Below are 27,188 nucleotides of genomic sequence, written 5' to 3' on the forward strand. Positions count from 1 at the left end.
GTAGTTTGATGTACCAGTTGTGGATGACTGAGTCCATTGAGAGCGACAGATCCAGTGACTTATGGCATCTCAGGTGAGCGTTTACTATCAGCTACATTCCACCCACCACGGACAGGACGTAGCCCAGTGGTAAAGCATTGATGCACGGTCTGTCTAGGATCGATCCCCGTTAGTGGACCTATTGGGCTATTTCTCGTTCTAGCCAGTGCTACACAACTGATGTAACAAAGTCTGTGGTATGTACTATCCTGTCTGTGGGATGGTGCATATAAAAGATCCCTTGCTGCTAATAAAAAAGAGTAGCCCTTGAAGTGGCGAAGCACGTTTTCTCTCTCAATATCTGTGTGGTCCTTAACCATATGTCTGATGCCATATAATCGTAAAAAAAATATGTTAAGTGCGTTGTTAAATAAAACATTTCCTTCCTTCCTTCCACCCACTGCCCCCACACAAAAAAAACTGAGATTTCATTATCCATTTAAATGTTTTTTTGTGTATCTGAAAAGCTACCTTCTTAAATAGAGAAATTAAGTAGCTTTAAAGTTTAATTATATAACACCTAAATGCAAAATGTGTTTTAATATATACATATACACATATACATACACATACACATACACATACACATACACATACACATACACATACACATACACATACACATACACACACATATATATATATATATATATATATATATATATATATATATATATATAAAACAATTAACAAATGATAAATGGCTTTATTAAATGTAGAATAAACAGTTATACTTTTCTTTATTTTTAAAGTCAAAGCAGGCTTTCTGCCAGAAAATAGTTTGAGGCTACAAAACAAGACCATAAATGTCTCTATTAGGTGGTTGTGGGTTTGAAATATTATGAATTTGAGCACTGCATTTCCTGCACTTCACCAGCTATTAAACAGCAGTTCTCTTACTGTAATCTACAAAATATAAGTACAGTACAGTTACTCTTATAACGAATATGCTTAGAACGATCTTTTGCATAGAACGAACTGATCGTAAAGTCCCGTTTTATCTCCCCATACATTAATAACCAACTTATGCAAATGTGTACAACAAACTAATGCTGTAATGAACTAACTATCGTGGTCTCTTCCAGGTTTGTTATAAGAGTACTCTACTTTATATCCATTAATTTACAAGATGTTAGGTTACATAATTTTACCCTCTATACCATCTTGGCAGAAACGCTGCAATGGCATTTATCTTTTCCTTTTTGTGTGCATTAGTTCTTCAAACAAATCTCAGGAACGTGCTGTTTATATCGTTTCTTCTCCGCATTTACACGGCACACCTTATGGATTAAGGAACAGTAATTGGTTAAGAAGAAGAAGAAAAAAAAAAAAAAAAAAGACCGACAGAAAATATAGCTGACCATTGAAAAGAGTGATTGCACTTTGAGATAATTCTGTGTGTTTTTCTGATAAGATGTCGAGCAGTTGGTGGTCGTTAATAACCGTGTTTACCAACACAGGCTGTATTGTTGGTGTCAGTAGCAGCTGATGAGGGGGTGGGGATTGGGGGGTGGGAGAGGGAAGGGGAGACGTACACATGTTATTTCTCTTCTCACAGAATGTGCTGTCTAAACAGAGTTCGTATTTCATTACAGTAATCATTAGGTGCGATGTTAGCACAACTGATGTAATTCATTTGTGGAATACTTTTTAAACATTTTTTTTTTTATATCCACAAAATAAAAGTGTTTTAGGGTTTGTTTTTTTATTTATATAAACATCACAAATATTTAACAGACAAAGACATTTTTAGTTTTTGGACATTACAAACATGGATGATGAAGAGATGAATGGTGAAGCCACAGTATTTCCATTTTGGTATGGAACTACTTGTGCTCCACGCTTGCTGTCAGTTGAGCTTTCTCGGTATCACCCGAGCCCAGGGTACACAGAACCTGCAGTGCATGCCAGATGATCATCCGCCATGTGGGGTCATACACTCGCATAATTGCACCCGTGAAGTGGGTGAAACTCGAGTATGTGGCCTTACACCTACCCATTGAGCCTAGCGGTTCACTCTTTCTGGGTTGGAGCCAGTACTGGCATAAAAAAAAAATTCCCCATTACCTCAGGTGGGATACGAACCCAGTACCTACCAGCCTCACACAAAATAAAGGTTTATGCTATTCAAAATGGGTATGCATGGTGGGGGTGGGGGGGGGGGGAGAAAAGATATGGCAGAGCCACCAGGAATAGGATAATACCTGTGGTCACTTAAGTGATAAATACTCTGAACATGTGTTTATTTAAGAAGGCCAAGCCTTTGCAGTAGAATTCAGTCTGTTTTGTAGCCAGCCAGGAGATTTGATATGATTTGTGTGCGATTACTATACATGTACAATAGTATTCCCCAGACCTTGCTGTTTAGTAACGAGCTACTCTCGGCGAACTAAGTTCCAAAACATATATAGCTCCCTTTTTACAATTCAGTGGACTGACCAATTTCCTTCATTCAAATTGCGCACCTTTTCCCCTTTGGCATTAATCCTATGGGACATTCCAAAATTCCATAGCATCAAAACCAACCAATCCTGGCCGGGCTGCTGGTGCTCTCTTGTACCTACCAGTGCAGGCAGTCTCTTCTCCCACCCACCCCAACCCTTTCCTGTCCTGGAACGAAAAGCTGGCCGAGGATGGCACGTCTGCCCATGACAGGCGTCCACTAAAACAGCTTGCTCTGAATGTGCACATTAATACCATACCATACCATACCATACCATACCATACCATACCATACCATACCATACCATACCATACCATTGCTGTTTAAATGGAGAATAACTATTTAATGGTGTAGGATATCGGCTTTATCCTGTCAAGGTAAGGATGGGAAATTCCACGAGGCTTGCTGTGGTGAATTTCTCATTCGGCCTGAACAGGATAAAGCCAATATCCTACATCATTAACTAGTTATTATCTTTATCCTGCAGACCATAAAAATTAAGGAGAAAAGCTATTATTTCTGTTATTTCAGCTACATTGTACGATGACCTAGAGGTCAAATGAGCGATTTTGTAATGTAGCTATATGTGTGACATCAAAAGTCATAATCTGCTAGTATACGTTTATGATGTCATAATCAGCTGACAAAAACAGTTGTTGCAGGATTAAAGTAGCTATTATCCTGGCTCCCCTGAGACAATTTCAAGGAGAATAATTTTTACAAAATTAATTATGGGCCAGTAAAACTTTTGGTCATTCTTTTTAGTTTCATATTATTTTAGCATGCTTTGATCACAGATGATGCACATGTATAAACATTGTTTCAGTAGCTTATGGCTCGTGATACATGGAAACAATTTTCACATGATGGGTTTTTTCATGCATTTATGAAATATGCAGCTGGTATGATGCGATTTTCACGCATTTATGAAATATGCAGCTGGGATGGTGGGTTTTTCATGCATTTATGAAATATGCAGCTGGGATGGTGGGTTTTTCATGCATTTATGAAATATGCAGCTGGAATGGTGGGTTTGTCATGCATTTATCAAATATGCAGCTGGAATGGTGGTGTTTTCATGCATTTATGAAATATGCAGCTGGAATGGTGGGTTTTTCATGCATTTATCAAATATGCAGCTGGAATGGTGGGTTTGTCATGCATTTATCAAATATGCAGCTGGAATGGTGGTGTTTTCATGCATTTATCAAATATGCAGCTGAGATTCACAAACCCCTGAATCTGCTGTTAGACCACAAATAGCCTTATGTTAAGAATATATATATATGGGGTGAGACGTACATTGTAGCTCAGTTGTAAAGCACTCGCTTGATGCGCTGTCGGTTTGGGATCGATCCCCGTCAGTGGGCCCATTGGGCTATTTGTCGCTCCAGCCAGTGCACCTCGACTGGTACATCAAAGGCTGTGGTATGTGCTATCCTGTCTGGAATGGTGCATATAAAAGATCCCTTGCTGCTAATCGAAAAGAGTAGTCCATGAAGTGGCGACAGCGGGTTTCCTCCCTCAATATCTGTGTGGTCCTTAACCATATGTCCGACACCATATAACCGTAATTAAAATGTGTTGAGTGCTTCGTTAAATAAACCATTTCGTTCCTTTCCTTGTTAAGACTATAAAGAACGTATACTGGAGTGTAAATAAACAAACATTCCTTTCCTTTTCTGAATTTCAGAGAATTTTATCTTTGTGGAGCTTCTCTTTTGACCTTTCAAAGATGGGGGTTTGTGGTTACACGAAACCCTATACCTTGACATTAGCAATGTATAATGTCATACATATTATTATTATTATTACAGGGCTTCTAGAATTTGTATAAAATCTAGCAGCCATGGCATCAGTGATTTTTTTTAATTTACTAGCCATGATTAAGAAATCACTAGCCCTACTTTACTTTAAGTTAATACAATTTTTTTAAATAACAGTAATAATCCGATATGTCACCTAAATAGGGAGATGGAGCTTAAAACACTAACATAAGGGGCTTGGGGTGAGGGCAGGATATTCATATTTACAAAATAGACTTGACTTTAACATTTGACCAAAAAAAATTAACTAGCCGTCGGGCATGGCAATAGTAGTTATTTACTAGCCCAACATTGAATATCACTAGCCGTCGGGCATGGAAATAGTAGTTATTTACTAGCCCAACAATGAATATCACTAGCCGTCGGGCATGGAAATAGTAGTTATTTACTAGCCCAACAATGAATATCACTAGCCGTCGGGCATGGAAATAGTAGTTATTTACTAGCCCAACAATGAATATCACTAGCCGTCGGGCATGGAAATAGTAGTTATTTACTAGCCCAACATTGAATATCACTAGCCGTCGGGCATGGAAATAGTAGTTATTTACTAGCCCAACAATGAATATCACTAGCTATGAGAGCGGGGCTGCCATAATCTAGAAGCCCTGATTATTATTATCGTTGTTGAACTATGAAGAAATGACATCAAAGGGCTTGATAGAAATGGTATACCATCAAGATAAATTAATTAAATGTGTATTGAAAAATATTGAATTTACAAGCTATTTGCAACATTGCTTTTCATGTCATGAATGTAACAACAGGGGTGAGTTATTTTCAAAGATTGATTATCTAATTTTTTCCAAGGTCCTGTTATTCATGGAAACGATATTGTGACAAAGGAACTAGAATATGGGTTATGACAGAATGCGAGACAGCTGTTTGTCTTTGTGGTGGTAGTAGGTGGACAAACAGTATATGAACCATTGCAGTTTAAGGTCAATGCCATAATAGAATATAGGCCATTACAGCATATGGGCCAATCAGAGTATGGGTCATATGTTAGTATGTGTGCCTTGGTAGAATATGGGCCATGACAGTATGTGAGCCAATCAGAATATAGGTCATATGTTAGTATGTGTGCCTTGGTAGAATATGGGCCATGACAGTATGTGGGCCAATCAGAATATAGGTCATATGTTAGTATGTGTGCCTTGGTAGAATATGGGCCATGACAGTATGTGGGCCAATCAGAATATAGGCCATATGTCAGTATATGGGCTATGGTAGAATGCGGGCCACCACAGCATGTGGGCCAATCAGAATATGGGCCATATGACAGTATATGGGCCAATCAGAGTATGGGTCATATGTTAGTATGTGTGCCTTGGTAGAATATGGGCCATTACAGCATATGGGTCAATCAGAATATGTGTCATATGTTAGTATGTGTGCCTTGGTAGAATATGGGCCATGACAGTATGTGGGCCAATCAGAATATAGGCCATATGTCAGTATATGGGCTATGGTAGAATGCGGGCCATCACAGCATGTGGGCCATCACAGCATGTGGGCCAATCAGAATAAGGGTCTTATGACAGTATATGGGCCAATCAGAATATGGGCCAGATGACAGTATGTGGACCAATCAGAATATGGGCCAGAAGACAGTATGTGGGCCAGTCAGAATATGGACCATAGGACAGTATGTGGGCCATAGTTGAACATGGACAATGATAGTATGTGGACCAGTCAAAATATGGATAATGATAGTGTGTAGGGCAATCAAAATTTGGGCCATGGCGGTATGTGGGCCATGATAGCATGATAGTCAATCAGAATATGGGCTATAATAGTCTGTAGACCATTGCAGAATATTGACAATGACAGTATGTAGGCCATTAAGTATATGGGCCGTGACTATGTGGGTCTATCAGAATATAGGCCATGACAGTATGTAGGCCAATCAGAATATGGGCTATAATTGTCTGTAGACCATTACGAATATGGACCATTGCAGAATATTGGTAATGACAGTATGTGGGCCATTAACAATATGAGCCATGACTATTTGGGTCCATCAGAATATAGGCCATGATAGCATGTGGTCCAATTATTAGGACATGGGCCATGACTGTATGTGGACCATTCAGAATATGGACCATGATAATATGTGGACCATTCAGAATATGGACCATTGTAGAATATTGGTCATGACAGTGATGATTTGGTCTGTTGTACTATATGGTCCATGATAGCATACAGGCCTTAGTAGAATATGGACCATGATAGTTTGTGGGCCATGGTAGAATATGGGCCATATAATAGTATGTGTGGGCCATGATGGCATCTATGAATACTCAAGTCTGGTGATATACCTAGTAAAGCAATCAGACACTATGACAGCCATCACACCTTGAGGGTCTAGGACCATGGCCGTATGTGTGCCAGGGCAATATGTGGGTGATGCAGTAATATGTGTGCCATGATGGAATGGGCCGCTACTGTATATATATATATATACTAGTATATAATGTTAATTCTGGTGGTATCTTGTAAAGCCATCAGACACTGTGACAGCCATAACACTTTGAGGGTCTAGGACCATGGTTATATTCATGGCCAGGGCAATATGTGGGCGATGCAGTAATATGTGTGTCATGATGTAATGGGCCACTATATGTGTGTCATGATATATATATATATATATATACTGTGTATATATATATATATATATAATGTTAATTCTGGTGGTATCTTGTAAAGCCATCAGACACTGTGACAGCTATCACACTTTGTTGGTCTAGGACCATGGTTATATACATGGCCAGGACAATCTGTGGGTGATAAAGTAATATGTGTGCCATGATGGAATGGGCTGCTACTGTATATATATATATAACGTTAGTTCTGGTGGTATCTTGTAAAGCCAGGACCATGGTCGTATGTGTGCCAGGGCAATATGAGGGTGATGAAGTAATATGTGTGCCATGATGGAATGGGCCACTATACTTTATAAATTCTGGTGGTATCTTGTAAAGTCATCAGACACTGTGACAGCCATCACACTTTGAGGGTCTAGGACCATGGCCATATGTGTGCCAGGGCAATATGTGGGTGATGCAGTAATATGTGTGCCATAATGGAATGGGCTGCTACTGTATATATATAGCGTTAATTCTGGCAAAGCCATCAGACACCATGACAAGCTCACGGCTCTTTACTTGATGGTAATTGGGGCGAAATCGCCTCCTCTCAGCCCTGGCTTGTTCTCCGCGGACACAGACCGACGGGGAAAGTCAATAGAGCCATTTGCCGAATGAACGACTGGTCATTTGCGAGACAACATCTAATGAAATGGTTAATGGAGGGCCCGACTGACCATTTGCGGTCTGGCGGTCATCTCTTTTTTAGAGAGTCTTGTGTTAGGAGTGAGCAAAGCCTTTAACGATTGCTCTCGATCTCTCCGTCACAAGTCGTGGCCATGTGATTGCCGGGCTGTCTGTGCGGATTTGACAGTTTCGATACACATGAGTGAGGCAGCTCACAGAGATTTTACCATTGTGGCTGTTATAGTGTTGTCAGCTAGTAAAGAGTCTTTGTTTTATGACTCAACAGCTTTGCTTGTGCTGTTCAAGGACCAAGAAAAAAGAAGAAGGGTTTTGTCATTACAGTCATGTATTCATTGTTAAATTTGTTCCAATCAACACTTCATGTTAAATCTGTCCTAACTAATGTTCCATGACTATACTACATCAAGGGTTGTGTGGTATGTGCTATCTTGTTTCTGGGAAGTGCATATAAAAGATCCCTTGCTGCTTTACATACAAATGCATCCATGCATGCATGTTTCAATTTAAGTGGAAAGTTACAGTTTGTTTTGTTTAATGACACCACTAGAGCACATTGATTAATTAATCGACTATTGTGTGTCAGATATCTAGAGGAAACCAGCTACATTTTTCCTAATGCAGCAAGGGATCTTTTGTATGCACTTTCTGACAGACAGGAAAACACATACCACAGCCTTTGACCATTTGTGGTAATGTCAGTGCTAAGTTTAGTAGAAGATTTGGAACTGTCAGTTCTGTAAATAAATAAAATATTAAACATAACTATAAATATATATAAAGAAAGAAATGTTTTATTTAATGACACACTCAACACATTTTATTTACGGTTATATGGCGTCAGACATATGGTCAAGGACCACACAAATTTTAAGAGTAAACCCGCTGTCGCCACTACATGGGCTACTCTTTCCGATTAGCAGCAAGGGATCTTTTATTTGCACTTCCCACAGGCAGGATAGCACAAAACATGGCCTTTGTTGAACCAGTTATGGATCACTGGTCGGTGCAAGTGGTTTACACCTATCCATTGAGCCTTGTGGAGCACTCACTCAGGGTTTGGAGTCGGTATCTGGATTAAAAATCCCATGTCTCAACTGGGATCCAAAACCAGTACCTACCAGCCTGTAGACCGATGGCCTAACCACGATGCCACCGAGGCTGGTATAAATATATATAAGCATAATAATACAAAAGTAAAATAAAGACATTATAAATTTACTTTTATTAGATCATAAACAAAAACAATGTTGTAATGCATTACACACAAGTTATAGAAGTTCACAGTAACCAGAGCCAAATTTAGCTGAAAATAAATGGTTGGGGACAGGGGGAGATTGGGAGGTGGGGAGCATTACCAAAAAACAAAATCAGGGCATATAACACAGGGTCATTTTCAGTTAGACAAAAAGGCACTCTTCTCTCTCTCTCTCTCTCCCCCCCCCCCCCCCCCCCCCCCCCCTTTTTTTTATTCTTGATGTACAGATGGTTTGGGATCGATCTCCATCAGTGGGCCCATTGGGCTATTTCTCGTTCCAGTCAGTGTACATGACCGATATATAAAAGGTCATGGTATGTGCTCTCTTGTCTGTGGAATGGTACATATAAAAGATCCCTTGCTACTAATGGAAAAATATAGCGGGTTTATTCTCTAAGACTGTATGTCAGAATTACCAAAGGTTCGACATCCAGTAGCCGATGATTAATAAATCAATGTGCTCTAGTGGTATAATTAATCAATTTTTTTTTTACTTTATTCGTTCTTCTTCTTTTTTTCCCTTCTTTTTTTCCTTTTTTTTTTATGAAGTGTAAAAGGTTAACTGCACTACTTATCCTTGATATTGATAACTAAACTTCTTTTTTTTTAATTCTTCGTTTTCATTTTTTTAAATTATTATTATATTTCTTTTATTAGCCAACACAATTTCTTTGTCTTCAGCATCTATAATGGCTTATTTTTAGCCACTCAAGCATTTAAGATTGAAGCACACATAAAACATTTTTCTCTCTCGCCGTGTGCGATGGATCTGTGCATGGCCGATCTAAATTACAAATCCTCTTGTCTCGTTGATCAATACCAATCAATCAGTCATTTATATCTTTGTCTGTATCACAGTCGGCCAATCCGACAAGCAAGTACGCTGGGACGGCACGGCAAAATTACCGACCAATTTTAGCATAAAACCTTCCCGTGCACTTGGTAACAGCAGCTACACAGACAGTCTGCGAATATATTTAGCGTTCTAATTCCAAAACGCACATCAGTAATAATTACACTGCGGCAAATAGCGGATTATATTTTTGGCTAGTGGTGGAGGAGGAATTGAGACGAAAGCCGTACTTAACACCTAAGAAAGAAAGAAAGACAAGAAAGAAAGACAAGAAAGAAAGAAAATCGCATCTTGTGTGTCGTTAATGTTGGCAGAGTTTCACAGATAATTGCCATAAAACTATTTATCTCTTCTCTCTTCTTTTTTTTGTTTTGTTGCTGATTATCCTTATTCACTTTGGAGACAGAAGCCGTACTTAACGCCTAAGCAAGAAAGAAAGAAAGAAAATTGCATCTTGTGTGTCGTTAATGTTGGCAGAGTTTCACAGACAATTGCCATAAAGCTATTTATCTCTTCTCTCTCTTCTTCTTTTTTTTCCTTTTTGTTGCTGATTATCCTTATTCACTTTGGAGACGAAAGCCGTACTTAACGCCTAAGAAAGAAAGAAAGAAAGAAAATCGCATTCTTTGTGTCGTTAATGTTGGCATAGTTTCGCAGACAATTGGCATAAAGCTATTTCTTTCTTCTCTCTCTTCTTCTTCTTTTTTATTTTTTATTTTTATTTTTTGTTGCTGATTATCCGTATTCACTTTGGTTAGAACTGTCTGGGTTAATATAGTCTCCATTAAGTCTTTGTCCAGAAGACAATTCACCTGACATTGTTTTCCGGCATCCTGTTACATCTCTGGATGTCCCAAATGGGTATAATGGGCGCTCTGTTTATTTCCATCACAGAATAAAGTGTGTGTTCCAATTGAATTTATGTACAGAAGAAATTGTGCCCATAGGCAGAAAACAGTTTTAGATATGTTACTTAGGGTTATATATAGCAGGGTTAATTTTGTTTCCGGTAACACTGTACCAAATATAACATCTTGTTTAAAGTGCAGCTAACGTTTAATAGTGCAGTTAATACTATGAGTCGTACCATTGGTGATGCATGTAAATATGACTATGTTGTCAGATTGCTTTTGTTTTATTTGGACAATAAAGGTACCGGGTATGCAGTTTAATTTCATCCAGTACCTCTGTATCAAGTACCCTTGTGCTTGAAATATATAATATATGGGGTACCTGTATGAAACGAGGGGTGTTATAAAAACGTAGAAAATGAGTCATGAAAGTTTTCACTTCCTTAAATTAAATACATTTTTAATATACCAAGATGAAAGTGATTTTAATTAGGATTTCAATATACATGTACCAAGATAAAACAGTGATTTAAATTACTTGATTTAAAAAAAAATCTAGGATGTCAATGAAAGAAATAATGTTATTTTACATTTTATGTAGTCCACTGGTAAAGCTCTCATGTAATTTGCGATTGGTCTAAGATCGATGCCTGTTGGTGGGTTATTTCTCATTCCAGCCAGTGTTCCACAGTTGGTGTAACAAAGGCCATGGAATGATGAATATAAACGATTCCTTGCTACTAGATGATCAGAGTAGCCCATGGAGTGGAAAAAAACAGATTATATGTCTGATACCATATAACCATAGTGCATCATTCAATAAAATATTTCTTCTTTCCTTTCTAAATTTAATTGTTAGTATCTCAGGGTAAGAACATTCCAATGCGAGAGGACTGTAAGTTTTGTGTCTGTCTGTCTGTCTGTACATCCATCTGTCTATCCCTCTGTGCCACATGTAGCTTTCCAGACTGTTTGGGTTTTTTGCTTTAAGACATTGAGCTGAGATTTTGTATATAGCTTTATCACATTCAATGACAGATGAAGTATGATTTTCAATGCCGTTTACCCATTTTTGTGAGAGTTATGGCCCTTGGAACTTGGGAGATATGGAAATGGGTATGGGTAACTATATTTACGTGCCCCTATCCACGAGGGTTCAGGCACGCCCACCCCGGATTCAGCCTCTGACATCGCCAGTTGTCGATTCCGGGAAATGTGTTGGGGCCAGTTGGGGATACTGTATATATTGCTGTAGCAGTACTGTCAAAATTTAATGCTTGTGTTGCTGAGAATTTTTGTCTACATCAAGACAATGCAACGTTTGACAGTGATTCACGAGTGCATATCTTTACAGCTACATTTAGTCCAGTAAGCTAGTTTTTATTTTGTAAACTAGTCTTGGGAGTGGCAGTCCTCTGAGCAGTGCAGGATCTCCTTGAGTGGCAGTCCTCTGAGCAGTGCAGGAAGGATGCATTGTCCAGTAAAGGATCTCCTTGAGTGGCAGTCCTCATATAGATGAGACTCTATAGTCCTCCACACAGAGCTTGCCTTTTTTCATATTGTGGAATTTACTACAAGTTATTTCTTTCTGTGCCACTGTGTCAGTTTTGGATCGATCCCCAATGGTGGGCCCATTGGACTATTTCTCGTTCCAGCCAGTGCACCACAACTGGTATATCAAAGGCCATGGTATATGCTGTCCTGTCTATGGGATAGTGCATATAAAAGATCCCTTGCTGCAAATTTGGAAAAATGTAGTCTGTTTCCTCTGATGAATATACGCTTCAAAATGACAAAATGTTTGACATCTTATAGCTAATGATTAATTAATCAATGTGCTACAGTGGTGTCGTTAAACAAAACAAACTTTATTTCTAAGCTGATTGTTTTCTAAATTACACACAAAAATAGTATATCTTTGTTATTTCCAAAACACTTTTACTTTTCTTTTTACGTCAAACCAAACTAAAACTTTTTTTCTTTTTTTTAAACCCAATATTTTTGTATGAGGATGGAACAGATTATAGATAGAAAGTCATAGAACCAACCACCGTTTTTGTATGAGGATGGAACAGATTATAGATAGAAAGTCATAGAATCAACCACTGTTTTTACCAATTGCCCATTCATCTCAGTATTGTGCAGAGATACAGTTTAGACTATGCATAATGGGTTTGGGGGGGGGGGTTGGGGGAGGGGGGGTGTGTTTAATGTCCTTTCACATTTATGATTACAGAATACCAATTCAGCAGTGTCCCTGATACACAATAACATTTATCATGTTAATATCAGCCTCTATTTCGGGCAGGAAGTTGATATTTTGGTTAGACCGCCGACCGCGCACGTCGTCTGGTTGTGATGGACGGCAGAACCCTTCGCTGTTCTCGTTGCCCTGTGATGCAATTTCCTCCACTGCTGTAATTGTCCACTCTACAAGGCATGCTGGGCACTACTGACTGGTGTGATGGATGATGTAATTGCCCATGCCTCACTCTGTGGCCACATATAAACAAAGCGGTCGATTTCGTCTTAACCTGTCGGTATTGCACACCCTGTTATTATATTGGCGACAAACACTAAATGTAATGTCTCGCGTAGGGAGAAGCTGTCGGCTCAGTGATGCGCTAATAAAGATTTGATGAGGATACTGGTTTTCTTCGGGTGTGATATTTTTATGTTTTTATGTTGTGAGGAATAATATTCGAAAGGTCGATTATTTAAAATTGTAATGGCTTATCCTAAATTGATCACTTGGGAGGAAGAATTTAGGTTTTTTTTGTGGGGTTTAAATTTAATATACCAGGATTTAAGTTGTTGTTTGCCAAATTCAAATTAAGTTGCCAGATCTATTTTAGTACATTTGTATTAAAATAAAATTGTACTTAAGCCAACTATTAATATAATAAAAATACACCAGACTTACAAAGTGTAAAAGGCCATGGTATGTAATGTCCTGTCACAAATTGTATATTAAAAATACCTTGCAGCCTAATCATTAGAAGTAGCCTTAGCCTCACACATTTATTCTCTCTCTGTCTCTCTCTCTCTCTCTCTCTCTCTCTCTCTCTCTCTCTCTCTCTCTCTCTCTCTCTCTCTCTCTCTCTCTCTCTCTCTCTCTCTCTCAGTGTTCCTTGTCTTGGTCTCCATCTCTTGTCTTTGTTTCTGCTTTATCCCGTCTCTCCTATGTGTCTTTGTTTTTGTTTCTCCCCCCCTCCCCCCAAGAGTCAAAATAAACCAGCTTCTTTTTTTTTTACCCCAAATAGCCAAAGGTTAAAAATGTGCTGAGGTGTTATTAGACAAATATTACTTCCTTTACTTGGAATAATTATCAAACTCAAAATAAGTTTTCCTCTTCGTCTTGCAGGGAAAATTATGTTTACAAACATTTACTGACACGAGACAATTTTACTGAACAAACTGGCCTTCTATAGGCTGCAATTTGCTCCGCAAGTAATCTCAGTATATTCTAGTCATGATGTTTTTCGACATTTTAAAAATTGATTTTGTTTGTATACACACAAGTGTTGGCTTGCTCTTGTGTATACAGACAAGGTTCAAGATTTGCAGAAATCCTTCCTGGCATTGAGACTAGGCTGCACAATCTCGCTTTAATGTCCAGCACAGGAATAAAATAATAATTGATTGTCAACAAACAATCCAAGTAATGTGAATTGTGACTTTCGCACTGATTAGAATTTCGGACTGGCACGAGTTTTGCATTTAGTGTGACGTCCAGTCTGTGTTCGAACTGCCGCAGACTAAGGATTTAAAAAAAAAAAAGAAAAAAAAAAAAAGAGTTATATGTCTGGTGCCTGAATATCAAACAACAGATTATATATACTGTCTTACGTGTGAGAAATTAAAGGCGAAGATGTAGCCTAGGTGCAATGGGTCATAGATGCAATGAGCCTTGATTAAGTGGGATTTCACCCTGTACCTAACAGTGCTGCACAACCCGTACATCAAAGGCCGTGGTCCATGTATAAACAGCCCTGTCAGTGGGAAAGTGTTTATTGGAAAGAAGAAGAAAAGAAAGTAATGCCTTATTAGTCTCCTTCTTGTCCAACCATAGAGGACTATAGGTTTCATCTCTGTCCTTCGTCAGTCCGTCCGTCTGTCCGTCCGTCTGTCAGTCTGTCTGTTCCACATATATAGATTTCTTAATATTTTTATTCACAATGTATCAAGAAATTGTACTTGAGCTGACATTTTGTGTATGGCTTTACCATGTACTATTACAGATCAAGTTGTTGTTTTTTTGGTGATTTACAAATTTTTGACAGATTTGTTTTCCAGGCTTTTGTTCAAAATAAGCACTTGTCTGTTTGTTCCGACAAGTGAAAATCTATTTGGACAAGCAAAATGTGCCTTGGTGGTTGTCTAGTATACAAATAAAAATGCTCCATGCTGTTTTATTTTGAGCAACCACAAACATCATCCTGGTACTTGAATAAAATGAACCATACATTTGGACAAGTGAAAATATTGGCTGACAAGTTGATTTATAGATGTATTTGTTCGGTGTACTAGTAAAAAATTCTGCTTATTTCTATCACTGAGTAATGCCTGAAGATACTGAGATGGACTTTTGTGTATAGCTTTATCACATACTGTCAGAGATCAAGTTTTACTTTCATGGTGATTTACACATGTTTTACGGAGTTATGGCCCTTGAACATATCAGATACGAAAATTTGTTGGGCCCAGTAAGGGACATGTATTGCTTTAGCAGTACTCTCAGAATGCTTGTTTAACAATTAATGCACTGGACACATGTTACATACAGTTATATAGTATCAAACATATGGGATCAAACAACACAAATAGTGAGAGGTGAAACCCACTATTGCCACATCATTAGCTGCTCTTTCTTTTATTAACATCAAGTGATCTTTACATGCTTCGTTGTTCCAAATACAGGTTAGTACATGCCACAGCCTTTTATACACCAATTGTGGAGCACTGGCAAAAACAAGAAATAGCTCAATGGGCCCACTATGCAGTGGGTACCAGTTTATAAAAGATCCTTTGTTGCTATAATCAAAAAGAATAGCCCATAGTTTGGCAGCAGCGGGTTTCCTCTCTAATTACATCTCCATGGTCCAATGCCATATAATTGTAATTAAGGTGTCTTGAGAGCATCGTTAAATAAAACATTTCTATCTGTCTTGTTGGCACTGGTAACCTTATGTTAACCTGAATGACCACTCTTGGCTTATTTCGATGCCTGCATAATTATCATGTAAATGTGCTGTAACCTCCAGATTAGAGCTGTTCCAGCATTGATCACATCAAGGGGTGGGATCAGTTGGTAGAATGCTCGCCTGAGGTGCTTTGATCGAAGGATCGAATCCCCTCGGTGGACCCATTCACTGACTGGGTGCGTGTTTTTTTTCATTCCAACCAGTGCATCATGACTGGTAAATGAAAGGCTGTGGTATGTGATGTTCTGTCTGTGAGGAAAGTGCATTTAAAAGATCCTTTGCTGCTAATGGAAAAATGTAGGTTGTTTCCTGTTGAAGACCACATGTCAAAATTACTGTATGTATAACATCCAGTAGCCGATGGTTTATTGATTAATGTACTTCATTGGTGTCGTTAAAAAAAACAGACATTAACTTTGATACAATCAATGGTTAGTATGTGGAAGAATCTGACTTATTCTTTTATGCCCCAGTGGATCTGCCCCAGTTTTTCTCTATATACATACAATCATGATTTACATGTAAATGTTTGCAAATTTACACATACAAAAAAAAGGGGTGGGGGGGGGGGAGAGAAAAAAATCATCCCCTTTCTTCCGTTTCTCTATACATACATAATTTAAATATATTCTTATAAAAGAAATTTTTAAATTGCGCCCTCTCGCTCCCATATGATCAGGAATCCTTTATTACCAGGTCAACATTTTTGTGTTTCCAGACACTATGCTAATTTCGATGGCTGCCGGCCGTCCTTATTCTTATTGGCAGTGTGTACAAACACATGGTCTTGCCCGTTCTCCCACATGACAATCTAATTTCTCTTACAAATGACTTTGTAATCAAATAGTCAAACTTTCGGTGTATAACCGTCTGATTGTGCTAAGGGTCTTCCAGCGTGTTATGCCATCAATTTTCTCATTTCAACCACGTCTTGGGTCGCGATTTACATCCAGTTACATGCAGTTACAACCAGATTTTCACAGGTCTTTTTGAAAGCGGACATCTTTGAAATTTTTGTCCACAATTGTTTTGTTTTGGTTTGGTTTTATTTTGTGTTATTTTATTTTATTTTATTTTATTTTATTTTATTGTTTTATTTTATTTTATTTTATTTTATTTTATTTTATTTCATTTTATTTCATTCATTTATCCATCCATCATCCATCTATTTATGTATGTATATATATTTATTTATTTTTTAATTTTTCATTCATCCATATATCCATCAATGTATATATTTATTTTTCTAAATGTATTCATCCATCCATCCATCCATTCATCCATCCATCTATCCATCTATCCATCTATCTGTATATCTAAAACATTATTTATTTATTTATTTAATTTATTTATTTCAACTCAATTTTTAGGGGAGAATATTTCAAAACCATAGGTAACTTGAAGTTGCTTTACATGATTTTTGCCTTGGTAACTGATTGGTCTGTTACATGAATTAAATATTTGCGTGATGACTGTTACACAAAAGGCCATGGTTTGTGCTGTCCAGTAGCTGATGGTTAATATATCTATGTGCTGTAGTGGTGTCATTAAACAATAATGGGGTGGGATGTAGCCAGTGGTAAAGTGTTCACAGCCTTTGATATACCAGTCATGGTGTACTGGCTGGAATGAGAAATAGCCCAATGGGTCCACTGGAGTAGATCGATCTCAGAACGACCATGCATCATGTGAGTGCTTTACCACTGGGCTACATCCTGCCCCTATACTTTTAAATGAGTTGCGCAATCTAAAGCTCTGAATACTCGTAATTTTGACAATGTGCTTTTAAATGATTGGTACTCTGGCTAGACACAGGTCTACATACCATACAGTTGGTTTGTGTTGTCCTCAGCAATCCAATAACTCTACAGGTAGTACTAAACCAAATAACTTCTGGCTGGGTCAAAGTTCGAGATGCACCAAACTTTTGATAGAGAAGTTAACACCACAAGTTCTGTGATTGGTGATAAATGCGAGTGTGTTGTTTGTAAAAAAAACAAATAGTTTCATCTGGGCAAACAATGTATGCAATTTTATTTCATCTAGTACCACTGTGTCAAGTAGCCTTGTGCTTGAAACATGTGAGGGGTACATGTAAAAAAAAAAAAGGTACTCAAATTTTGTGCAGAACTAGGGTAGTCATAGACACTACCCATTATATCTGAAATGAGCAGCTTGATCCCCAATTTTTTCTGATCCACTTTAAGGGTGAGGAGTGGTAGTATTTATATCCGTGGCATTTATGTCCATTGATACGCTTTAGGTAGGAGTTTTAGCCACATATGTTACTATTGTCGTCAGTGGGATTTGATTTGGTAGTATACACCCTACAGCCAGCCATTGGGCCATTTCTCGCTCCAGCCAGTGCACCATGACTGGTACATCAAAGGCCGTAGTATGCGCTATCCTGTCTATGGGATGGTGTATATAAAAGATCCCTTGCTGCTAATCGAAAAGAGTAGCCCATGAAGTGGTGACAGCAGGTTTCCTCTCAATATCTTTGTATGTCTGATGCCATATAACTGTAAATAAAATGTGTAGAGTGTGTCGTTAAATAAAACATTTCTTTCTTTCCCTACAGGCGGCAAATGGTTCATTTCATCCTTGACAAGGCAAACGATTCATGAGTCTTGACCGTATCATGCTACATACAGTCTGTATTGAATTGATTTGTCTCGCCATATTTTATTTTTAAAAATGTAATTTTGTATTTTAATTTTTTTTACAGGAAGCTATCAATCTGTTGGAGCCCATGACACAAGATCCCGTCAACTACGTCCGCCAGGGGGCTCTCATCGCGTCTGCTCTTGTTCTGGTTCAGCAGAATGAAGTCACTTGCCCCAAGGTGGGTACTTTTCACAGACATTAGCGTATAAATATTCAGCACAATCGGTAATTGTCTGACACGAAATGGAAATAATTCAATTTTTATTATTTTAGTTTTTATATGTATGCCATACCTCAAGTCAACCCCAATTTCTAGATTTGGCACTGCAAGTTTGAAGTTACTTTTTACGAAGGTGTGTCCGAGTGCAGCGATAAGTGCATCAAATTTTTTTGGGGAATTTGTGAAAAGCTGTCTTTCTGAGAGAGATAAAAAAACAAACAAAAAAACATTTTATCAGAATTCAATCTATATGGGTGCATACCACCAAATGAAATCCCATAGATGACAATAGTAACGTATGTGGCTAAAACTCTTATTTTCAATGATTCAATCAGCATAGGGAGTGGGACATAGCCCAGTGGTAAAGCACACATCTGATGCTTGGTTGGTCTAGAATCGATTCCCGTTGGTGGAACCATTGGGCTATTTCTCGTTCCAGCCAGTGCACCACGACTGGTATATCAAAGGTCAATGTATGTGCAATCCTGTCTGTGAGATGATGCATATGAAAGTTCCTTTGCTACTAATGGAAAAATGTAGCAGGTTTCATTCTCTATGACTGTCAAAATGACCATATGTTTGACAATTAATAGCCGATGATTAATAAATCAATGTGTTCTAGTGGTGTCATTAAACAAACAAACTTCAATCAACATGTACACCATGGATATAAATACCTATAAAGTAAATCAGAGAAAAAAAAAAAAAAATGTATATATATATATATATGTTAAGCTGCTTGTTTTAAACAAGGTAATGGTTTTTGCATTCTAACAGTCAAATTTCAATATTGCCACCCTAACTTGACATCAGTATGCCCAGCTTTGTCGGGAATAAGCTCTCACGCTTATCGTCTTCCTCGGCGGAAAATGCACCTTGTTAAAGGTTTTGACAGCTTTACACAAATGAATGGGAACCAATTGATTACAGTTGTCAATACTCGACTAATGTGCTTGTGTCTGATTTTCCCTATGATCAATTCTGATGATCGCAATAATCGTGAAGCCTCGCTATATATATATATTAACGGTTTTCGCTTGACACATCTAAACTCAGCGATTCATCTCGTAATATATAATCTAAAAAAAAAAAAATGGTGTGATACATCATCTTTTAATAGTGGGCATGCTCTTGAAGAAAATTGCACAGAATATAACCGTAATTATGAAGGCTTTATGAGAAGTCTGAAGAAATATTACTTTTCGGTCACCTTGCAAAGGAAAATCCGGTCTGAGAATAACCACATTGGGTTGAATCGAAGTCAAGTCTGTCGTCAGTATTTTTCATTAACCATAATTCACAGTTTAATTTCTTTTTTTTCTTTTTTTTTCTCTGTCTATGTTATATTGGATGCACTTTAATTTTGACTGCTACTCTTTGGTGTTCATTTGTATTAATTTACAGTTATCCTATATTGAAAGATGGCGAAGAACCTGATGTTAATGAAATATATTATATTTTTAATATCTCTCTCTCTCTCCCAGTGGTAAAATTACTTGTTTGTTGCACAGTCGTTCCTGGATCAATCCCCGTTGGTGGGCTCATTGGGCTATTTATCATTCTAGCTAGTGCACCTTGACTTGTATATCAAAGGCTGTGGTATGTGCTATCCTATTTGTAGAATGGTGCATATAAAATATGCCTTGTTACTATTGAAAAATGTAACATGTTTTCTCTCCAAGACTATATGTAGAAATTACCAAATGTTTGACATATACATGTATTAGACTTTTAATATGGTTCTCTCTCTCTCTCACTCTCACTCTCACTCTCACTCCCACTCCCACTCCCACTCCCACTCTCCCCACTCCCACTCCCACTCCCACTCTCCCACTCCCACTCCCACTCCCCCTCCCCCTCCCACTCCCACTCCCTTCCCCTCCCCCCCACTCCCACTCCCCTTCCCACTCCCGTTCCACTCCCTCCCTTCCCCTCCCACTCCCTCTCCCACTCCCACTCCCTCCCACTCCCACTCCCACTCCCTCTCACTCCATCTCCCTCTCCCTCTCACTCCATCTCCCTCTCCCTCTCTCTCTCTCTCTCTCTCTCTCTCTCTCTCTCACTCTCTCTCTCTCTCTCTCTCTCTCTCTCTCTCTCTCTCTCTCTCTCTCTCTCTCTCTCTCTCTCTCTCTCTCTCTCTTTCTCTCTCTCTCGATATTGAGAGAGGAAACCCGTTGTCGCCACTTCATGGGCTACTCTGTTTGATTAGCAGCAAGGGATCTTTTATATGCACCATCCCACAGACAGGGTGGTACATACCACATGTTTTGATATACCAGTCGTGGTTCACTGGCTGGAACGAGAAATACGGGGATCGATCCCAAACCGACCGCGCATCAAGCAAATGCTGTACCACAGGGCTACATCCCGCCCCCTAGTTTAGAAGTGTCCAGTTTGTTTAGCTGGAGATATGTTTGTTTTGTTTAACAACACTACTAGAGCACATTGATTAATCATCAGCTACTGGATGCCAAATATTTGGTTGTTTTTGCAGGAAACATTTTGTTTTAAAAAAAAATTGATTAGCAACATTTGTTCCCAATTGAAAATTGATTAGCGACTACTGTTTAATGTTTTTAAATTGTGTAGCAATCTGTGAAATGTGCGTAGCGAATCACAGCGTGATACTGAACAAAATGTTCTCTGTTTTGGCACATATATATAGTCTTCAGAAAAAACCCTACTACATTTTTCCATTAGCAGAAAGGGATCTTTTATGAGCCGGATTTAGCTCAGTTGGTTGAATGCTTGCCTGAGGTGCTTGCATCGCAGGATCAAACCAGCTCAGTGGATCCATTCAACTGATTGTTTTTTCTCCTTCCAACCAGTGCACCACAGCTGGTCAAAGGCCATGGTATGTGCTTTCCTGTCTGTGGGAAAGTGCATATGAAAGATCCCTTGCTGCTAATGAAAAAATGTAGTGGGATTCCTCTGATGACTACCAGTCAGAATAGCTGATGATTAATTAATCAGTGTGCTCTAGTGGTGTCGTTAAAACAAACTTCTTTTAAACATGTGCCAGGGCTTCTAGAATCTTTATCAAATCCACTAGCCATGGGATCAGTGATTTAAAACATTTACTAGCTACGATTAAAAATCCACTAGCCCTACTTTAAGTTGATACAATTTTACTAAATAATTAGTAAAAATTGGATATATGTCACCTAAAGAGAGAGATACAGCTTTAAAACGTTGGGGGGGGGGGGGGGGGGGGGGGGGGGGGGGGGGGTGTGTTGCAGGATATTCATATTTACAAAAAAGACTTAACTGGAACTTTTGATACATTTTTTTTTCACTAGCCATAGGGCATGGCAATAGTAGTTATTTACTAGCCCGACATTGAATATCACTAGCCGTGGGAGTGGAGCTACCATAATCTAGAAGCCCTGTATGTGCACTTTGCAACATGCAGACAGGACAGAAGGTGCCATAGTCTTTAATATATCAATTATACTGGTAGGGATGGGGGGGGGGGGGGGGGGTCGGATCGGAGACGTAGACTCCAAAGGGATTTGATCTATGAACCCAAGTTCCTCAACTGAGCTAGATCCTGTCCCCAGTTTAAAAATTAAAATTTGTTTTGTTTAATGCCACTACTAGAGCACATTTATTTATTCCTTATCAGCTATTGGATGTCAAAAATTTGATAATTTGATTATAGTCTTGGAGAGGAAACCACCTACATTTTTCTATTAGTAGCAAGGGATATTTTATATTCACCATCCCACAGAGAGAATAGCACATGTCACAGCCTTTTGATATATCAGTCATGGTACAGTGGCTGGAACGAGAAATAGCCCAATGGGCCCACCGATGGAGATCGATCCTAGATACATTCGCATTAGGCTAGCGCTTTGCCACTAGGCTACGTCCCCCCTGGTTTTAAAATGTGGTCAGATCTCAATGAGCAGATAGCTGGAGAAAGTCGTGTATTACTGTAATCCAATTCCGATTTTAACTGCGATTCCTATTTTAACTGCGCTGTAGGCTTGGTTATTTTAAACCAAATACAGCCCTGCATTACGTAATAAGGATTTACCGTCATTTGTGACTTACTGTAATTTCCTTGCCCACTGCACTGGATAACCCACAATTGGCCATAATTAGCTTTTAGAAAAAAGAAAGAAGAGAATAGTCAGATAGCTTTTTCTGGTGGATAGTCCATGGATTATCTGAATGAAAGACTGTTGATCACATGGCAGTCAGGCTGCTGGTGCTCCGTTGCACCTGCCAGTGTGGGAAGTCCCCTGTCCCACCCACCCCAACCCCATTCCTGTTATGGATGGAGGAGCCGGCCGAGGTTGGCACCTGTGCCCATGACAGGGGTGCGCTACAACAGCTTGCTCTGAATGTGCACGTAAAACCCTATGACCTGATCTGACATGGCACTCGTGAAGGCTGTTCGTTAATGAGTTGTTTTTATTGTAATTTCTACCAATAATATTGTTCAACTATTTCAGTTTTAAATAAAATATAGATGTACGATTATTTATTTTATTTTGTTTCATTTGCGAATTATGTGGATTTGAGTAATAAGCAAATTATATGCATTTAGAGTTGGCAGGAAATTGGTTTTATAGATTTTTTTTTTAAATTTCATCCGATTTTAATATGACAATTTTTCTGTTTTTGTTTCAGATGGCCCAGTTTCGTCAGCTGTATGCCAAAGTGATCAACGACAAACATGATGACGTCATGGCTAAGTTCGGGTCAATCTTGGCCCAGGGAATTATTGATGCATGTAAGTAACTATGTTCTATAGGCCATGTACCATCATTCTGTAAACATGTTTTTGGAAAATAATTTCAGTTTGGTTTGACGTAAGAACAAAAGCAAAAGTTGTTTTCGAATAACACAAATATACTATTTTTGTGTGCAATTTACAAATCAGTCGGCTCAGAAATAAATAACTTGTAGTAAATTGCACAGTATGAAGAAAGGTATTCCCTGTGGGACGGACTATAGGTGTAATCTGATGTGATCTTAGTACAGGAAAGTTAAAATGTGCTTTTGTGACAGTACGCTGGGCTTCCCTCCAAAATACGCTCACCATGTCGAAAGGCCGATATGACTGCAAATGTCCAAAAATTGTATAAAACATCTTTGGAATATGTGACTTTTTTTGGAATACATGATTAAAGTTACAGTGATCCAGACGTTTACAACTTTTAATTTTAGAATGTAGCAGTCACTGCATAATCGATTGATGTAATAGATATGCAGAGAGATCAACAGTTCACATGAAATATTGTGATCTGAACACTAAAGAATGGATGCGATGGGGTGGAGTGGGTTTTGGATGGGGATGGGGATGGGTGGGGTGGGGATGTATATGGGATGCATACAACACCCCAGAACAAAAAATAAATAAAACTAGGGATACATTTTATTACCGGTATACCAATATACATGTATTATAATTTAAAGGGTGAATAATACATATCATTACCCATATATGGTTAAAAATGTCTTAGTACATATCAGTGATATGTCCCACTAGAATGCCAACTGGGACGTAACACTTTGTGACGTCATCGATTGTCACACTACAACCTTATTACAGGAACGTCAACCAGACGAGTTGAGTGATATAAATTAATATCTATTATGGGTAATAAATAGGATATTAAACTCGCTAACATTTCATATCATGTTTATGTCCCTCGTGAAATAAGTTTCATGTTTACTTGCTAAAGCTTGTGCCAACTGAAAATAATTTCACTTGGAACATAAACATATGTTACGAAATGGAAGCTTGTTTAATATCCTATAAGAAAATACAGTTGACACACTCTCTATACCAGTGCACTTGGTAATATCCCTATGTGTCAGTCAGAAACTCCAAGATCTTAGATTGGATTGCTTTTCTTAAAGGGACATCCCTGAGTTTGCTGCATTAAGATGTTTCCGACTAATAAGATATTTCTATGACTAAACTTGCATATTAAATATATTTTCTTGTTTGGAATATCAGTGTCTGTATATTCAATGTGTTTCTGGTCATCTTAATATTGTAAGAAGCCCAAACTGGATTTTGTCTTCAAATAATGTCGTACGTACCAAAAAAAAATTTTTTTAGGAAATAAAATGAAATTTAACCTAGTACAAATATTAGAATGATCAGAAACACGTCTAGTATACAGCCAGTAATGTTTTATGCAGAAAAATATATTTGATATGTAATTACAGTCGTTAAAACGTCTCTTTTAGTCGATAACATCTTAAAAGGTGCAGCAAACTCAGGAATGTTCCTTTAACTACATGTAGATGAGGAAAAGCAAGAACCTGACATTATCATAAAGCTATAGTACACCGCGCAGTGATCCATATATTTCATGGTTCAAATAATAAAGTTTTTTGTGATACCGTATAACCGGAATTTTTTTAGGAATTTTATTTTCGTGGGTTTCGAGGGTAAGTAGTCAGCATCGAAAATATAAATCCTTGAAAATATTTGAAAAAATCAACAAATTCTAACTAAAATATTTATTGTGAAAACCATAACACACTGACAATTTACCGGAACATTTTATTTCCTGTCATGCGCAATCCACCGGATACGACAAGAGAATAGTATAGTCAAAACAACAAGTTAGAATTTTTTTTAAGTTATTGCGTGAATCTCACTGTTTGTAGAATATAATGAAATATTTTTAAATTTAGTGCTTTGTTCACACATATGTCGTAATTGGCTTTACACAAAATAAAAGACTCTGATCATTTGTCTGTCGAATAGCATACCGGGTATCATAGTGGCCAATTAGGCTACAGGTGACTGTTCTATTGTTTAACTTTACACTTCGGTAGTATCGAACAACTGGCAGCCGAAGTGAAACTTTAATCAACAATAGCAAGTATTCTCGCAACTAGACTTGCTAAAACTCGAAAATAAAATCACTTTCAATTCAGATTTGGCAAACAACGAAAATAAGAAACCTTGAAATGTTTTTATACCCCAAATGAGATTGATGTGGAGTTTTTAATTATCCATGGCACTTTTTTGTCTTGGGATTTAGCTCAGTCGGTTGAGTGCTCGCCTGAGGGGCTTGCATCACAGGATTCAGCTGATTGGGTTTTTTCTCATTCCAACCAGTGCACCACAACTGGACAAAGGCTGTGCTATGTGCTTTCCTGTCTGTGAGAAAAAGCATATAAAAGATCCCATGCTGTATTAGAAAATCCTGTCATGGACGGAGGAGCCGGCCAAGGCCAGCTCTTGTGCCCACGACAGGCGTGCGTTACAACAGCTTGTTCTGAATGTGCACATAAAACCCTATGACATGACATGACATTAGACAAAATTTAGCGGGTTTTTCTCTGATGACTACGAGTCAGAATGACCAAATGTTTGACATTCAATAGCCGATGATTTATCAATGTTTTATTGCAGGGTTTGAACCCATATTGTGATATATTACAACATAAAAGATTCAGCCCTAATGTGTGTGTGTGGGGGGAGGGTATGGATAAAAAAAAAATCAGAGGGCTTTTTGTTGGTGGTGGTGTTATTGTTGTTTTTCTTGGGTGGGGTTGCCAATCACTCAAGTTCTAATATTGCTTGTCTAAAGGCAAAAACATATTTTTATAGTTGTGAGTAAAAACAAAAGTTCTCTTTCCTTTTATCAGCTTTCAACAGATATTTTTTTAATAAACGTTCAATTGGTCTCGTTTGCGAGAGCACTTAAGAAAATCAATGTTGGTGTAACTGATATAAATGATAAAAACAGGTGCTGATGCAGAAGAATGTTATTTTTTTTACTTCTTGTACTTGAATGACCTTTTTTTTTTTTATTACCTGGTTAAAGATCATTAAATTTGTGTGTAATCGGACCAAGACACCTGAACGATTAAGATGAAACCAGTATCTAAAAGGAATTCTGATCGCTCAGAATGGGCATGGAAAACAAATTAACATGTCAACTTATTACCCAGTATGCCTGCATACTTCGGTCACAAACAGTTAATAGTAAGTCTATGATATGGTCGGGATGAGATGGGATGTAACCCAGTGGTAAGGTATTATTCTGATGCACCATTGGGCTATTTCTCGTTCCAGCCAGTGCGCCATGACTGGCATATCAAAGGCCTTGGTATGTACAACTCTGTCTGGGATGGTGCATATAAAAAATCCCTTGCTGCTAATCGAAAAGAGTAGACCATGAAGTGGCGATAGTGGGTTTCCTCTCTCAATATCTGTATGGTCCTTAACCATATGTCTGATGCCATATAACCGTAAATAAAATGTGCTGAGTGCATCGTTAAGTAAAACGTAACCCAGTGGTAAGGCGTTCATTTGCCTGATGCACAATTCATCTGGGATCGATCCCCGACAGTGGGACCCATTGGACCATTTCTTGTACCAGCCAGTGCCCCACTACTGATGTAACAAAAGTTTGTTAAAGTTGTGGTTTTTTTAACAACAACACCACTAGAGCGCATTGATTTATTAAACATCGGCTACTGGATGTCAAACATTTGGTAATTTTGACATATACTCTTCAAAAAAAGAAACCCAAAAGGGTACAAATGGGTTA

General features: G+C 38.3%; 1 protein-coding gene across 1 annotated transcript in view; it reads left to right on the forward strand.

Annotated features, from left to right (window-relative positions):
- The window catches only part of LOC121371521 (26S proteasome non-ATPase regulatory subunit 1-like), a 356,152-nt gene that overhangs the window by 297,075 nt on the left and 31,889 nt on the right, over window positions 1–27,188 (forward strand). The window contains exons 23-24 of the mRNA XM_041497471.1: window positions 18,496–18,612; window positions 23,293–23,395. Coding sequence (XP_041353405.1) covers window positions 18,496–18,612; window positions 23,293–23,395 — 220 coding nt within the window. The remainder of the gene's footprint in view (window positions 1–18,495; window positions 18,613–23,292; window positions 23,396–27,188) is intronic.

The sequence above is a fragment of the Gigantopelta aegis genome, chromosome 1 (assembly GCF_016097555.1).
Source record: "Gigantopelta aegis isolate Gae_Host chromosome 1, Gae_host_genome, whole genome shotgun sequence".
NCBI lineage: Eukaryota > Metazoa > Mollusca > Gastropoda > Neomphalida > Peltospiridae > Gigantopelta > Gigantopelta aegis.